The sequence below is a fragment of the Octodon degus genome, unplaced genomic scaffold (genome assembly GCF_000260255.1).
Source record: "Octodon degus isolate 3935 unplaced genomic scaffold, OctDeg1.0 scaffold00138, whole genome shotgun sequence".
NCBI lineage: Eukaryota > Metazoa > Chordata > Mammalia > Rodentia > Octodontidae > Octodon > Octodon degus.
The window spans coordinates 3,609,666-3,626,139 of record NW_004524714.1 but is presented as its reverse complement, the minus strand read 5'-3'; the positions used below and the strand labels follow the sequence as shown (position 1 = coordinate 3,626,139).

The 16,474-nt window shown below is 48.9% G+C and overlaps 1 protein-coding gene across 1 annotated transcript in view; it reads left to right on the top strand.

The window, feature by feature from the left end:
- The window catches only part of Mvb12b (multivesicular body subunit 12B), a 166,995-nt gene that overhangs the window by 84,120 nt on the left and 66,401 nt on the right, over nucleotides 1-16,474 (top strand). The window contains exon 6 of the mRNA XM_023701623.1: nucleotides 8,702-8,796. Coding sequence (XP_023557391.1) covers nucleotides 8,702-8,796 — 95 coding nt within the window. The remainder of the gene's footprint in view (nucleotides 1-8,701; nucleotides 8,797-16,474) is intronic.

Below are 16,474 nucleotides of genomic sequence, written 5' to 3'. Positions count from 1 at the left end.
AGTGCCAAGCCTCGAAGTGGGCTGGGAATAAGCTGATGTTAGGAAAAATGATGCTAATGCGCTTGTGTTCCATCTTAAATAAGGATTTCCCAAATTTTAGGGAATTTCCTCATGCTTCCAAGGAGAAATCATAAATGATTATGTTTTGTCCCACTTCCATTGAGCTACCTGGAACAACTGTGTCCTGTTTTGTTTTCAGCAGGGGTCTGGCTATGTTATCCCGGCTGCTCTGCCCAAATTCCTGGGTTCAAGTGATCATCCTGCCTCAGCTTCCCAAGCTGGGACTATAGGTGTGTGCCACAGCATCCAGCTTGGAGCATACTTTAGTGCTTTTCTTTTAAAGAAAGGGATGTAAATAACCTTTTGTTCTTGTTTGCATGCATAAAATGCAGTTAGAAGGAGGAAAATTTTTCTGAATCGCCGCCCTTTTCACCGACAGACCTCATAGCACTTTGCCTTGGCCATCCAGTGTGACGGAAGCCAAGTCTCAAGTTGCCATCAGTGTGTGCGGGACATCGCCGGCTGAAGAGCTTTCGCTGTCTCTCCTGAAAAGCTGTGAACCCCTTCTTACCCTTTTTCTCCTGTTTTTCATGAGGAGAGTTTTCTCCACTTTCCTGGAGTGTAATTCATCCACAGTAAGCCGCACACACCTAAGGTACACAGCTTATGAGCTTATCTGCACACGCTCATGAAACCATCATCAAAAGTCAGGACCATGAACGTTCCGCCCCCAAAGTCCTCTGTGCCACTTTTCTTTCTTTCTTTCTTTCTTTCTTTCTTTCTTTCTTTCTTTCTTTCTTTCCTTCCTTCCTTCCTTCCTTCCTTCCTTCCTTCCTTCCTTCTTTTTTTCGTTTTCTTTCTTTCTTTTTTTTTTTTGACACTGGAGACCCCAGGTCCCTTACAATGAGCTATATCCCCAGCTTTCTTTTTATATTTTGAGACAGGGTTTCACACAGTTGCCTAGGCTAGGTTTGAACTTGCACCCCTCCTTCCTCAACCTTCTAGAGTTTGGGGATTATAAGCACGTACCACCCCACCCAGCTCTTTGGCCTCTTATAACACAGTGCATCCCTCAGAGGGCTGCTGATCTGCTTCCTAGCTGCAAGGATTAGTCCACATTTTCTAGAACTTTGTATAAATGAAATCAAGCTATATTCTTTTCTTCCCTCACTTCCTCAGCATAGCTGTCTGAAGATTTGTGTGTCTTGCATCTGTCCTCTTCCTTGTGTATCTAGTCTGTTCCTTTTTGATTGCTGAGTAATATCCAATAGATGATGTAGGCCATATTGTTTGCCCGGTCTCCTGTTGTTGGACAGCTTGTTTTCTGTTTTGGGCTATTACCAATAAAGCCAACATACGTTTATATATAAATCTTAGTGTAGACATATGCCGTGACTTATTTCTCTTGAGTAAAATAAATCTAGAAGAGTGATGCCAAGCTTTTATGGTACAGCATGTTTAAATTTTTAAGAAACAAAAACTGTTGGGGCCAGGGAGATGGCTCAGTAGAATAAGTGCTTCCCTGGCAAGCACAAGGGTCTGAGTTCAATCCCTGGTTCAAAAAAAAAAAAAAAAAACTGTTTCCTGAAGTGGTTATATCTTTTGCATTCCTCCCAACAGTGGGTAAGAGTTCCAGGGCCTCCACATCCTTGCCAAAGTTGGTGCGGTCTTTGTTTAGCTTTCTCCATTCTAGAAGATGAGTGTATGGGAGTACCTCATTGGGATTTTAATTTGCATTTCCCTTATGACTAAAGATGTTGAAGTCTTTTCACATCCAGACTTATGATGTGCATTTCCTTTAGGGAAGTGTCTGTCCAGATTTTTTGGCTGTCTCTATGTTAGATGGTATTCCTAAGTTGTCAGAGCTCTGTGTATATCCTGGATATAAGTCAGATATATGATTTATAAATATTTTTTCCAGGTCTGTGGTTGCTTTTTCATTTGCATAACAGCATCTTTTGATGAACAAGACTTTTGAATGCTGAGGAAGTCTATTTGTTGACTTTTTGGTATAGTTTGTGTATTTTAGTGGCTTGCTTAAAGAAAAGGCAAGTGATGTATCTGTTATTATTAAAAACCACTTTGTTTTGTGGGCCTGCTGAAGGTCTGGGGAGCCCCCAGGGGTCCCTGAAACACAGAGAGAATTGCCGCCCCAGAAGGATGCTTTGATACAGTGCACAGCGCTATGAAGATGGGGTGAATGGGTGCGGTGATTTCATGTCACAAAGTTTGCTTCATGAGACAGAGACAGGGATACAGAGACAGAGGCAAACAGTGCCAGAGAGAGAAAGCATGCAGCGGATGGAAGACAGAAATGACATCTGTGCCTGACTATACACCAGCCTCTGCCTTCATAGCCGCCATCCCCTCGACAATGTCCTCTGACAGTCAGAGAGGACAGCAGGCCCCATCACTATCCAGCAGAGCCATCTTCATTATACGTGGCCACCGGGTTCACAAGATTAATGGTAACATTTTAAAAATTCACACAGACCTGGAATCAGCACTAGAAAATACAGATTTAAATTAACAAGGAAAAAGCAGAATCCCATCAAAGGAAATAAATCGTGTTGGCAACTATTGTCACATAATAAAATGTATTCTGTAACTGAAGGGCTTTTATACGGAGCTGTCTGCAGCTTCATGGCCATGTTAATTGAATAAGGTGCCTCAGACTGACTGGGGGGAAATGAAATTTCCCTCAGCATCTATTTAGCTGTAGCCGTTGTCATCGGCAGAGTGTGTGATGCCGCGCTGTCTGTTACAAAACAGCCAGTCCCTCCTTCAACAGACGTCGTGGTCACCAGAAGCAGCAGTGTGTCCCAGCTGGGCAGTTCTGTGGGCAGGACTTGGGGAGCAAAGCTTGGCCAAAGCCCCTTGGGGATCTCGGGGCTGTTCCAGTCCCAGTTCTCCAGTTATCAGACAGACTTTGAAGGAAGAAGCCATCCTTGATCCAGTGGCAGACATGGCTGGCTTCCGATGGCCACCAGTAGCTCCTGGAGAAGGTCCTGGCAGGTCTTCAGCCCTAGGTGGCATCTGATGCAGAAGCGGTGTCCTGGGCCTTTGGGAAGGCTTCTCCTTGCTCTGCTGTGATCTGGTCATTTGGGGCCCCCCGGAACTGCCCAACTGAAGCTGGTGTCCATCCAGCCACCATCATTTTCCCAGATGTCTGGTTCCATTCAGCCTGTCTAGCCTCTGCTCACTGTCCTGAGGCCCCTGGCCCAGGTGCTGTGGAGGAGCCAAATGCCAGGCACCCACCTGGTGACTCTGTTCCCTCCTTCCCTCTCCTGCAGCCCAGTGCTGGACTGGGTATGGTTCCTACCTCCTTGGACCATTCAGCCAGAGCGCTTGGGTGACTGATCACAAGTCCTATATAAAAATCAGTATCACATGTCTTTCTCACTAAATGCTGTGGGCCAGGGCCCAGGGTATTAAGTAATTTTCTAAAATATTTTAAAAGCCTACAAAATATTTCAGTACACAGTGGTCCCATAATTTTTTAACCAGTCCCCTATTGTTTAATATCTCCTTTGATTCTGTTTTTTGGCTTTATAAGCAACGCCACAAGGAACGTACTTACTATTTATGTAAAAATGTCCATGAATCAGAAATAGTTGCATTTTCCAAACCATTAACCAGCCAGTCCTGGGAATGAGAAGGAGACAAGGGGGAAGGCTTCCTGGAAGATTCCCAAAGTTATCTCTAATTACTATCGGAGTCAGATCCCTTCACTCGTTCAGCAAGCACTAGGTGATTGTACAGCACTGTCCCCAACATCTGTGAGTGCTGGCTGCATTATGCACTGTCCTTGGCCCTGGAAAGATGGAGAGGGAGGTGGAGTCACATTCTGATGGCACAGAAACAAATGAGACAGCCCCACAGAGAGGGAAGGGCTGTGCCGAGAGTCCAAGGTGGGTGTCACGAGAGAGTGGCTGGAGGCGGCTATTTCTCCAAAGACGACTCGAGGTAGGTGTCTCTAAGGGATCCAGAAAGAAGAGCAGAGCCCTGGGAGGGTAGCAGAGCAGAGAGTGTTGCTGGCAGGGGGAACAGTAAGGGCAAAGGCCCTGAGGCAGGAATAAGAGCCAGGGGGATGAAGGGACAGAAATCCGCAACCAGGGTGGCAGGGATGCGGGCAGGACATATGGACAGGATGCCTTCAGAAAAGAGGAAGAGAGGGGCTGGTGAGATGGCTCAGTGGTCTAAAGCACCTACTTAGAACAAGCTAAGTTAAGCAAAGCACAGGGACCACAGTTCAATCCCCCAGCACCACATGCCAGCCAGCACTGCCCTCTTGTGGGCTGAGCTGGCCACACACACACACACACACACACACACAATAAATAAATAAATAAATAAATAAAAAGAAAAGAGGAAGAGATCCACCTGGTGGGCCTCCCAATCCATGGGACAGTTTGATCTGTTCAAGAACAAAAGGAGATCACTGGTGGATTTTGTAATAATCCTGTCTTCAGACCCTTGTGAGCTGGACTCTAGAATAATTCCAGGGCTGGCAGGTATGAGAAGACTCAAAATAGCACTGGAAGTTAGAGTGCTACTCCATGGTCACCACACACTTGGTTCTGGCCGGATGCAAACCAGAAGGTGACAGCCGTGCCAAAGGCCACCAGCTCCTGGGTGCTGTGCTGGGATCTGAGCCTACATCTGATGGCTGACCACTGCAATTGCTCCACCTCCCTGGGTAACCGTCTCTATATGTGGCCAGGAAGTGGCAGAGGGGTGGAGTCCCTGGCATTCTCAGTTCCATGTGGGTCTTCAAGATGGCCCCTGGGGCCCTGGTGGAGAGGACCCCCTTCTCCAAACCTTATAGGCAAGGGGACACATCAGGCTAACTTTAAAATCATCATCATCATCATCATCATCATCATCATCATCATCATCATCACCTCGAGGACTCATGGGCCAACCTGTCCTTGAATTCCCAGCCTTCTTATCAGCTTTACTGCTGAAAGCCTCAGTCTCTTGCTGTGGCCAGCAAGAGTTATTATTCCTACCTAGGAAGCCTGTCAGGAGGATCCAGGCGGGTGACATGTGTAGGAGCCAGCCCCGGCCCTGGCAGGTGCTCCCACCTGACACGGGGAAGGAGTCTCACAGTGGGCAGGACTCTGCCAAGCACAGAGCCCTTCTTCCCTCCTCTGCTGTCCCTTTCAGGCTGACCCAATGCCGGAGCCTCCTTGGGTCACTGCTTCTGTGGCAGGTGACTTCCCTGTTCAAGCAGAGGAGATAAGACCCTTTACTCTCAGCACCAGGTAGCCTGGCAGGCTTTTTCCCCAGCTGTCTTCACATCCTTGCTTCCTCTGTCCAGGAAGAGGACGAAAAGAAACAGCCCACTGCAGAGTGGGAGGTACTGTTCTCGCCTCACGCCGTCTGAGTGCCACCAAGCCCCTGCTGCCCTGAAGCGTCCCGGACCCACCCCTGCCTCAGCTGCTGGAGCTCTGGCTTTTGGTAACTTGATTGCAGCTCAGTAGATTCCTGCTGGGCAGCTTTTCTATGAAAGAGATAGTCAGGCCTGCGAGTGAACTCCTGCCTACGTCCCCAAGGCCCGCGTCAGCTACGCCTTGTCCTCTGTATACACACACAAGCCTTCTTCTCAGCCCCTTGTAGATCAGTGGTTGCCATCTGCGGAGTGCCGTTGACAGCTTCCTACACCACACCTGTTTGCCTCCCTAGCTGAGAAGGGTGGGACTTGTGAAGGACAGAGATCCTCGAGTCCACGTAGGCAGACACAACCCAGAGACTGCAGTGGAGCGTGCTGCCCACAGACCCTGCGGTTTTAGTGGGTGAAATGCAACACTTGATTTGATCAGCTAATGTTCAATGAGTGTGTTGTACCGCAGAAATTGTCCTAGGAGGTAGGATATAAAGTTGGTGAGATTTGGCCCTGCTGTTGAGGAGGTTATAGTCATGAGAGGAGACATGGGCACCTATTCCAGCCTGGGACAAGTGCAGAGAAGATTCTACCAAAGGGCAAATGATGGGCTGGGGTCTTGAAGGATGAATATGAGTTTGGAAAGGATATGAAGAAGAATGGAAAAATTAGAGGAAGAGGGAGTAGTGCTGATAGGATCAGGCAGGGACATGAAAGAGTAAGGCAGCTTCGGAGATTCCCAGAGTTCTCAAGTGAGAGCGACAGGAGGCAGAGTCTGCAGAGGTGGGCTGGGCCGTAGGGCTGGCTGGAAGCAGGGGTGTAGGTGTGCATTAGATGGGTGGAGAAAGTGGTGAGGGAGAGACTGCGAGGAGGGTGCTGCACCTGGACCCCACCAACAGCGGCACGTAACAGAAACAAAGGAAAGAAGGGAACAGAGGGAAGCAGGGATAGCTGCAGAGCACACCCCCACTCCTTGCTGCGTGTCATTGACCCCCCTGCTGTCCTCAGTTCCCTACCTCAGCCTTCCTGAGTGCTCTGCCCGCCCTGCCCTCCCAGCAGTGATAGCGTGCTGCTTCCAGAGAGCTCATCCCTTGTCTCCCTTGTTCTGTGAGGGCCGCCACAGCACACGGGTGCCCTTGGGCCCAAGGGTGGGTCAGAGGCACCTTTTGAGGGCTTCAGAGTCTTACAGTTCCTAACGTCTGGCAGCCCTGAAGCCCAGCTCTTCCCAGCACTGGAATTTTCCTCACTAGTGTGCTGGGGACCACAGCAGTTGGTGCCACAGCCCAGTGTCAGGACGTGAGCTGTTGTCACTCACAAGAGCCCCATGCGTGCAGGCTCAACACTCTTCCCCTGGCGTCTGGAAATTCAGCTGTGATTTCACAGCTGTCTGGTGTCCTTGTTCGCACCAGGCCATGTTCACTGAGCAGCTACCCTGCAGCTGGCCCACAGAGCCACCCTTGCCTTAGAGACTGAGTGTCTTCCCCGTGCCCCTGGGCCCACCCCTGGCCACACTCTGCAGGGTTCCCTGTCATCCTACAGCCCTTCATCATTCCTGTGCCTGTTTGCCCAGCTTCATGGGTGGAGTGCTGCAGTCAGAGGTGTCTGTGGGCAGCTCAAAGCCCCTGCTTCAGTCCTGACCTTCTTCAGGGCTCCACCTAGCTATCCTTAGAGCTGCCTCAGAGCCTGTGAGACACAGACGTCCAGCTGCTCCCTCGCAAGTTACTGGGCCCAGCTCCCCAGGGCCAGCCCGAGTGTCTGTTGTTAGTGACCCCTAAGCACCAGTTCCTTCATCTCTGCTGTGATGAGCAGGCCACCATTATGGTTTAAATCTAAACATCCCCAAAGGCTCATGTGTTCAGAGGCAGGGCTTTTGAAGGGGACTTGATCATGGGGCCCTAAATCTGCACCACAGCACTGGTGCAGCTACCTGGTGGATTTCTGCCACCCTTGTTCATGTGAGGTGTCAGGAAGCCCTTCCCCTCCAACGGGATGAGCTATCCCCTCTTTCCATGCTCCCCAGCACCCAGGGTTCCCTTTCTTCTAGCATCTGTCACATTGCCCAGCAGTTTGTCCCACAGCCCAAGAGCTCCTAGGGAGCTACTGCTGTCTTTCTAGGTAGCATCAGTGACACCCAGGCAGTGCCCCTTCTTCCATGCCCCCAGGTGCCTGGAGGTGACATAGCTCTGTGAGCAGGTGGTCTGCCCGTCCCTGCAGCCTGGGCACATGATTGGCACTCTAGAGCCTCTGCTCTGTGCAGCCACAAGCCCATGGTACTGTTGTCCCCACAAGTACAGCCCTCCACACTCATCTTGTCCCTGTGAGACTCCTGCCTACAGGGCTCCATCCTGGCCCTGTGGACACAGCCCTGCCTGAGCTCTTTTCCCCGCTGGAGTCCTCAGACACAACAGGTATCTGACAAGGTCACACATTGGACTTGTGAAAAAAGTCCATGTCACCGACAGCTTTCCTCGTCAGAAAAGAAGCTCCTTCCAGTCTCTTCCCTTCTAGAAATGGCCAGGGCTGGCTGAAACATCACTGCTAGGCTACTTGTACTACCCACCAGTCACCCCCCAGGAGGTTTGGGTTTTGAGTATTTTTCCTATTGCTACAGTGATTGTTTTCCCCATTCACTAAAGGCAGCTGATGGCCACACCTAATGGCTTCTTTAGTGTGGACCAAATACTCATACTATGTGCTTGTGACACATTTGCCATGGCCAGCTTCCCGACCCTAAGACCATATAGACCCACTGAAAGGACTTTCCTGAGCACCTGCTGCATGCTCCGCCCAGAGGGGGTCACACAGACACAGCAGGTCAGAGATCTGCCGTGCCATCCTGATGCACAGAGGTCATTGGTGACTTGGGCTCACCTGCTGGTAAGACCCCACACCTCCATTTCGCAAGTGCTTCCTGTGCTGTGACCTCTGTCACCCTGTGGCAGGTGTGGGAGCCATTGGAAGAATAATGGCACAAGTCAGGGCCTGAGCACGGAGCCTGGGATTCGCTTTCAGGGATGCGCACGGCCAAGGGGGTGGGGCTGGGTCCAGCCTTGGACGTGTCAGGAGGCTTGGGCCATCCTGGCCTCTTCCTGGGATTGCTCTCCAATATGGAAGAAGGTGGCTGCTGATGTCTGGAAGCTTCTGGATTCCTAGGAGCTGTGAGGCTGGTGGAAAGGGAAGGCAGAGGTTGCCCGGGAGTACTGCGCTCTGCCCTGTGCTGCAGTGTGGCTCCTGATGGTGCCGGGCATTTCCTGAGGCTTGGGGGATGCCCCTTGTTTCTCGTAACCGCCTTTCTCTGCTCTGTCTCTTTCCCAGGCACATCTCTCTGACACTCCCTGCCACCTTCCGAGGCAGGAACAGCACCCGGACAGACTACGAGTACCAGCACTCCAATCTGTATGCCATATCAGGTATGTGGGGACCCGGCAGTGATCCGGCTGTGGCTCTGTGTTGGGTGCCACCTCCTCCATGCTGTCTCCTAGTGACACCTGTCTGTCTCACCTCCCTTTCTCCCCGAGGAGGCCCAGTCCCATCTCCACAGGAACCAGGCCTTCCCTTTCCTTTGTGTCCCCACAGGATGTAGAGAGAGGCCAAATGCTCAGCATGTTTTGAAGCTAATGATGAAAAATAAGGTGTAGTTTCCACAGGCTTGAAGGGAGGTTTCCAGAGAATACTCACCACATCGCTTACCTGCCAGACTGGGCCAGGTCCCCCTCGGGGACCCAGAACAGCACCGAGCAGAGCCGGGCCAGCTCGCGCTCCCGGATCTGAGCTTGTCCTCGCCTCTCATTTCTCATAGCCGGGCTGTGGCCAGAGGGTACACTGTGGTCTCCCCCTCACATGCCTGGAGTATGAGGCTGTGATTTCTGAACTTGGCCTTGAAATTGATAGTGTTACCTTGGCAGGAACCTCATCAACCCTCGTTTCCCTTTCACCTTCGCCCAGGGAGGGGAAAACTTAGCAGCCTTCTTACAGAATTGAGATTCATTAGGTGCCGGGCAGCACAGGTGACTTGCTGAGGGCTGGGGAGACCCACAAACTCGCCTCTGATTATCCTGGGCTGCCAGGCAGGGGCGTGTGCGTGTACAGGGGGAAGTGGCAAGTCGGTGCCACTTCCCAGCACGCACCCTTAATGGTGAGTGACATTCTGAACACGGGAACATGGCATTCATTCATGTATCGTAATGAATCGGTTATTTAAAAGGTAATCTTTTTTCTAAAAATTGCAACTTCAGGTTACTAAATAGATGAAATAGAACAATGGCATAATTCTTGTCAGTATTAGTTTCTCTCGTTATGATCACCCCCTAATAGGTTTGGAAGTATAAGCAACAGCCAGTTGTTCCATTTTGGGGCGACATTCCTGCTGGGAAGGGGAGGAACAAGGTTGTTCTTAAGCCCCCGTCCCTGGCTCAGCTCCAGAAGCCGAGGGGAGAGCAAGCATGCTTGTCTAAGGAAAGCATCTCCAGGGAGAATTTCTTTTGTACCGTGGCTACTTCACCAGAGTCGACAGGGAGCATAACAAGTGTGGAGAGATGACCTATTTTGTAGAAAAGCTGAATATTTCCCCAGATGCTTAGTGGCAGCGTGGCGCCTAACAGGCCCGAGAGATCCAGCTGGGCAGCCCTGGCCAGAATACACACAAGGACAGCTCCATCAAACAGACGACTTTGCTTCTGCGGCTTGCAAACCTCTTTGCAGCACAGTGTCAGGCAACACCCACCATCTCTGCAGTCTCTGATGGCTTTCCCAGCTGTGGCATTTCTGTGGCGCAGGGACCACAGCGAAAGAAATCTCTAGTCTGGCAGGAATGCGGCTGTCTGCCTGTGGACCTCTGCTTCCTCACTCCGAGGCTCTGATGAGGTGTTGTCTGGGTTCATTTCGGCTGTTAGTTCAGCAATACCAAGGTAACAGCTTCAAGACACAGGGGAGGCCATTCAGAAACTTCCTGCTGCATGTATGGAAGTGGCAGCCAGGGGGTTTATCTTCCAGAAGTAGAGAACTGCAGCCCACAGGGCAGGCAGCTCAAGGCTTCCGCAGTGGCTGCAGACACCAAGATGCCCCTCCAGGGTCCGACACTGTTAATTTGTGACTCTGCCACAAATAGCCCGGCCAGACGCACTGGCTCTGTGAGGAGTGCAAGCTCAGCACTGGGCAGCAAGGGCCAGACAGGGAAGCCTGCTGGCCCCAGCCCCTGCTGGCAGTCTGGCCTCCTGCCCTTCTGGCTAGCAGGAGCAGAGCCCTTGCACTCACCCCTTGTGAACAGAACTTGGCACTGAGTGGCACAGCTGAGGGAGGTGCTGGGAAGTTAGGGTTCCCAGTGCTTGATTTCAAAAACAGTTAAGGCTGAGTGTGCCCAAGGACCCATCCTGCTCGGGGTCCACACCTTCATAGCTGGGGTTCTACCAATAATGAAATGGATCATCAAAGTGTTCTTCTTGAAAAAAAAATACAAGATAGTTAAGATAATTATACTACTAATTTCTATTGGTTTATTGAAATGAATAGTTAACACGTGTTTGATCAATCTTGCATACCTTTATCTGGTACTCTGAGTAACTACTTTAATAACAATAGGTAATATAACAACCATTGTTAATTTTCTATCATCCTGTTTTGAAATTCTGTATCATTTATATTGGGGTTTTATTGGTGGCTTTAAAATTTTTTTATTCCCTTTAAAATAAAAAAAAGCATAACTCAATTTCAAAAAAAAAAGTGTTCTTCCAAACCAACACTGGCATTTTTTTCTTTGGTACGTATCGCTGCTCTAAGCCTCTGGTATAACGCTAAAGATATGGTTCCTGCTCCCTTAGTTCCTGGGCCCTCACTAAAATAAATAGGTTTCAAAGCAGTGTCATTAGAGATGTGAAAAACTGCCCATATTCAGAGCATATGTATGCTTACGTGCTTCTAACTCCTCTCTCAGTGGTGTGCCTGTGGGTGGACCTCTTTTCCTGGGCATTGCACAAGACAGTTCACCCCCACCACGCCTGCAAAGGGAGGTCCTGGAGGTACTGGCGGGAACAGTATACGGCTCTGCTCCTGGCATGCAGAGGTGGAAGTTTAGCCCGAATCTCCCTTGCGCAGGCCTTGGGGCAGGGGGTCACACTGATTTGCCACTTGAATGCTTCCAGTGTCTGGGGCAACCACCTCCACCCAGCCCACACTATCTCTATGGGATCTTTCCTTGGCAGGCTGGGCTCCGCCTTCCTGTGTATTCGTATCACTGGGAATATTTTCCAGCTGCCCTACATAGTCCAGAAGGTATTTCTTTGTTGTCCATGGAATCTGAGTAAGAAATTTTCACTGGCTCAATGCTAAAATTCTGATTGAGGATCAAAATCTTGTACCCTAATTGAAATGGACACGAGGGAAACCTTTGATTCTTATGTATTTAGTACAGGGTCTCACTACACAGATCGGATTCGTAGTGATCTTCCTGTTTTCAGCCTCCCAAGCACTTGGATTACAGATGCGCACGACCAAGCCCAGTCTCAATCCCATCTCAGGGGGTAGGGCTGGCACAGCATGCCTGGGATGGAACCCCAGTCCCTGTGTCTGCCTAAGCAGGCGCGTTAACCTGCTGACTATCTGGCCGGGCCTAAACCTTGGATTCTTACACTTCCTCTTAGAGTAGTCTCTTCTAGAAAATACTTACAGGTGTGCAAAAAGACTTGTCAACGGATGAGCACTGCTGCCTTTTCCAAAATAATACTTCCAAACCAAAGGATGGGGTGGATACATCTTAAATACTCAAAAGAAAGGTAAATAAATTCTGAAATGTCCATGCAGTGGCCTTAACTTTTCAGCTATCCTAAAAAGTGATGATTTAGATAGAAAGATGCATGTGAATATTGTGAGGTGGAGAAAAAACAGCTGACAAAACAAGAATGTTCAATGTGATCTCATTTTTAAGAAATACATATCTACATCTATATATCTATGTCTGGATGCTTCTCAAGTTTGAAAGGGTCCATACCAAGGTGTTTGCAGCGGCTGCCCCTGGCCTTTCCAATCCTCTTTTCCTCTTTGGCTTCTTTGCTATTTCTCATTTTTCTATAATAGCATGTGTTGCTTTTGTAATAAGAAAAATACAGACCTGGTGTTAATGTGGCATGTTCTTGGTAAACCCCGCTGCCCCTAATGATCAGCCATGCCTGGCTCATAATATGCTTTTGAATTTTACTGGAAATCACTTCCAGACCACAGATCGATCATTTTCTTATTGTCCCTTTTCTGAAAACATAATTTATTTCCTGTCATTTGGTCCTGTGAAACCCTGTTCACCTGCATTGCTCCGTGGTCCTCGGCTGCAGCCTCCTCCTACATCCTGCTGGCCCTGCAGACCCCACTGTCCCCACGTCTCTTGCTCATCAAGTCCCATGTACAGTTACTCTTCTCATTAGGGTTTGAGTGGTCTTCCCTGGAGGATCCCACTGCCAGAACATGCCCCTAGCCTGTGCCATTATCTACTAGTCGAGAAGGAGGGGTGTTCACATTTTTAAGTCACTAAAAAAATAAGTCATGCCAGGTGAAAATGACAAGAGTCCAAATCAAGTTGTTTCGGGCCCCAGCCTTGGCTATCCCTCTGCAGTTGTCTGTAGCTGCCTTATACTGCAAGAGCAGAGTCCTGCTGGCAGCACACTGTGGCCCACGAAGCCCGTGGCGCTCACTGCCTGACCCACTGGGCCTCCACCACCAGCCCCAGCACGGCTGCTGCTCTTCCTCAGTCCACACGTGCATGTCAAAAGCATCTTTTCTCACCGCTCTTACTTTGGGTGAGTGGCAGCCCATGCCAGTGCTTTCCCTGCTGTCCTTCCTTGCTGAGCTGAAGGAGTCTCGGGGACCTTGGGGGGCCGTCCTCAGCCAGAGCTGATTTCCACAGATTGTGCCCACACTGTCCCTGAGTGTCCTCCTCAGGACGCTTCCTGGCAGTTAGTTTTCTTTTTGAGAATACCTTTATCTTTTCTGAAAGGTCTTCTACTGTAGTCCTTGACAGGCTTTGTTTTCGTGTCTTAGAATTCTTGCTTAGATGTCTGAGAACTTATTTGCTTCTATTACTCCTGTCCCAGACAGTTCAAAGTAGCCTTATATATGGAGCTACCTTGAAGGAAAAAAAAAAAAAAAAAAAATATATATATATATATATATATATATATATATCTCAAAGTGAAATAGAAACAAGAAAATGAGTAAAAAACAAGATAGAAAAGTAGAGTATAGCCGTAGGCAGGCGTCTCTGGTTTGATTCTGCATCTGAAGACAGCCTCGGGATGGAGGAGCTGCAAATGCATTAATTACTTGGGAGGAAGCTGACTGTTCCTTTCACTGACCCTAGAAGAGAAGCCCTCCTGGGGGGCAGGTACCAGGTCGACGGGGGTCCCCTTGATGCAGTCCTTGGGAAGCCGAAGGGAAGGAGGAAAAGTCTGTGCTGTCAAAACACACGTTGGAGTCCCAGATGGATTTAGTTTTTCCTCATGCCCGTTATATTCAATACAAATAATAATCCCACAGATGCATAGGGAAGCTCATTAATATATCAGACAACACTGTACAAGTATGTGGGTGAGAGAACTATAAATATTTATAACCTGGAAAAAAAAAAAGGACTCCATAAAATGCCGTGGAAAACATCATGTTCTTAATGACGATGATCATGAATTTGATAAGAACAGTTTGCACCAGCACTTAGGACGCTGAGGCAGGAGTATTGCCTTGAGGTGGAAGCCAGCTACGTAGTGAGTTCAAGGTCAGCCTGAAGTACATAGTGAGGCCCTATCTCAAACAAATAAGCAAAAGCAACAAAAGAAACAAAACAAAACTCCAGCAAAAGAACAATGTTTTCCCGTGGGGGTAGTGTCCATTCATGCTTAAAATGACCCTAAGATGTGGGAAGTTGAATGGCCTGCCGCAGAGCCCTAGGAACCTCAGGAGCACCAGGCAGGATGGGTGCTTTAGCCTCCCACCCAGTCTGACCACACTGGTACCTCGGGGTTCAAGGGACGCAGCTCAGCCGGGAGGAGGGCAGGGTTTCTCCTTCCAGCCTGGGGCTATTTCTTTCAGCCCTACATCAGGCTTTGCTTAATGACCAGGCCTGGGAGCCATGCTAGCTGTTCTTTTGTTGCTGTTGTGTTTGTTTGTCTGTTTTTGAGACAGAGTCCCACTTTGTAATTCGGGCTTGAACTCACTGTGTAGCCCAGGCTGGCCTCAAACTTGTGGTGCTCCTCCGGCCTCAGCTTCCCTAGTGCTCCCATCACAGGTGTATACCACCACATCCAGCATTGCTATTGTTATAAACTGATATCTAGCTCCAAGTACAGAGACTATTTTTACCAAAGGATACTGTCCTCTCTTTTAAAAAAAATACTGACATAAAATGAAGCACTTACATGTTAAAGCGGGCACATAGGGAAACCAGAACCCTCAAACACCAGGAGTCAGGAGGTTCCTGGGCAGGAGCACGCTGAAGCCTCTGGCGCCGTGAGCCCCCGGGGCCCAGGGGCTTTCCCTCAGTACCTGGGCAGGACGCTGGCATCTCCGCTTGCCCATCAGCATCAGGGTGAACATTTAAAACAGCAAAGGAGGGCACAGCCATACTGGGGTGAAAGCTACAACCTCAACCAGGATCTGCCTTGGACCGCTGGACTGTACACAGTGTGATCACAATATACAATAAATATTTAATTTTTAGCAAATTATTTTAGTAAAAGACGCATTGTCAGTAATCCCCAGTTTACTTCCCCTCTCCTGGAACACACTCACTCTGTTGTCCTTGCAGCTGTCCGAAGCAGTTCTGGAAGTCTTCTTTCATGTCTTTATAATGGGGCGATCAGAGATACGGTGAATACTGCCGCCCAGTGCCATTCAGTGGCAAGGTGGGCTCGTAAAAACCTGATGGGGCGTCCTCAGCCACCTCTGGGTCTGGCACGAGGAAGCTTCCAGCTCTTCCCCAACATCACAATGACCGTGAAAGGTTAGCATTCTGAGTTGTTTCCAGACTTCAAGGCAACCATGACAGAGCAAGTTCGGACACAAAAGAGGACTCAGAACTGCTTCAGAAAGTGAGCTGAGTGTGTCTGGAGTGAGAGAGAATATTGTGAGGGTGTTAATGACAGTGTCTTTCGCTGTCATAAATTTTTTAAATTTAACATTCACTGTATGGTTTGATCACACCTGGTTATTGGCCACTGAGAAGTTTAGAAGTTTAATTAAGTGACTCAGCAGAGAGCCAGGATTCTTAGTTTGTAAACATCCTCATCCTGTGCAAGAGGAGGGCATGGACACTGTGGGAGTTCTCCACCCCCAGCCCCAGGGTAGTAGCCTGCTTATAATATAAGGCAGGGAGAGAGGCTGGCTAGAAGCTGCAGCTGCTGCCCCTCCCTTTGCTCTTTGCGGTTTTCTGCTGACATGAACAGCTGCCCTCTGCCATGTGCCACTCTGCCTGAGAGCCAGTTGAGTATAGACTAAAACTTCCACAAACTATGAGCTAAATAAACCTTTCCTTCCTTAATTTTGGGTGTTGGGTATTTTGTCCCAGCACTGAGTGAAAAGTAACCGAGACAACCATGATTTTAGCTCCCCTCCACCCAAGTTCTTTGGTTTGTTCATTTGTTTGTTTGTTTGTTTGTTTTACTTTTCTCTTCGTTGGAAAAACCAGCTTACTGCCCCCTATACCATCCCCTTTGAAGATCCCTGATGCCAGGAAGGACACAAGCCCATCTTTCAGTAGGGAAGGAAGAGACTTTATCTGGAAGAGCCAAGGATAAGCCATGATAACTCTGACGTTGGACTTTAGGAAGGCACGAAGCAATTAAAAATAATTAATGATTTCTGAGCATCAGCCTCCTCCATGCAGTTTTAATCTAGTCCTCATTTAAATTGGAAGATGGACATTTAATTATCAGTATTATGAAATTCATGATTTATATATTTCATCCAATTGGATAAAATTTCTGCCACAAGCTCTTCATCTTCTGATGGAAAAAAAAAAAAAAAAGCCTGTGTATCCCAGAGTGTGATCATTTAAACACTCGCCAAGCGCATACCAAATAATCCCAAACACATTTTCCCCTCATTTGTTGCTCC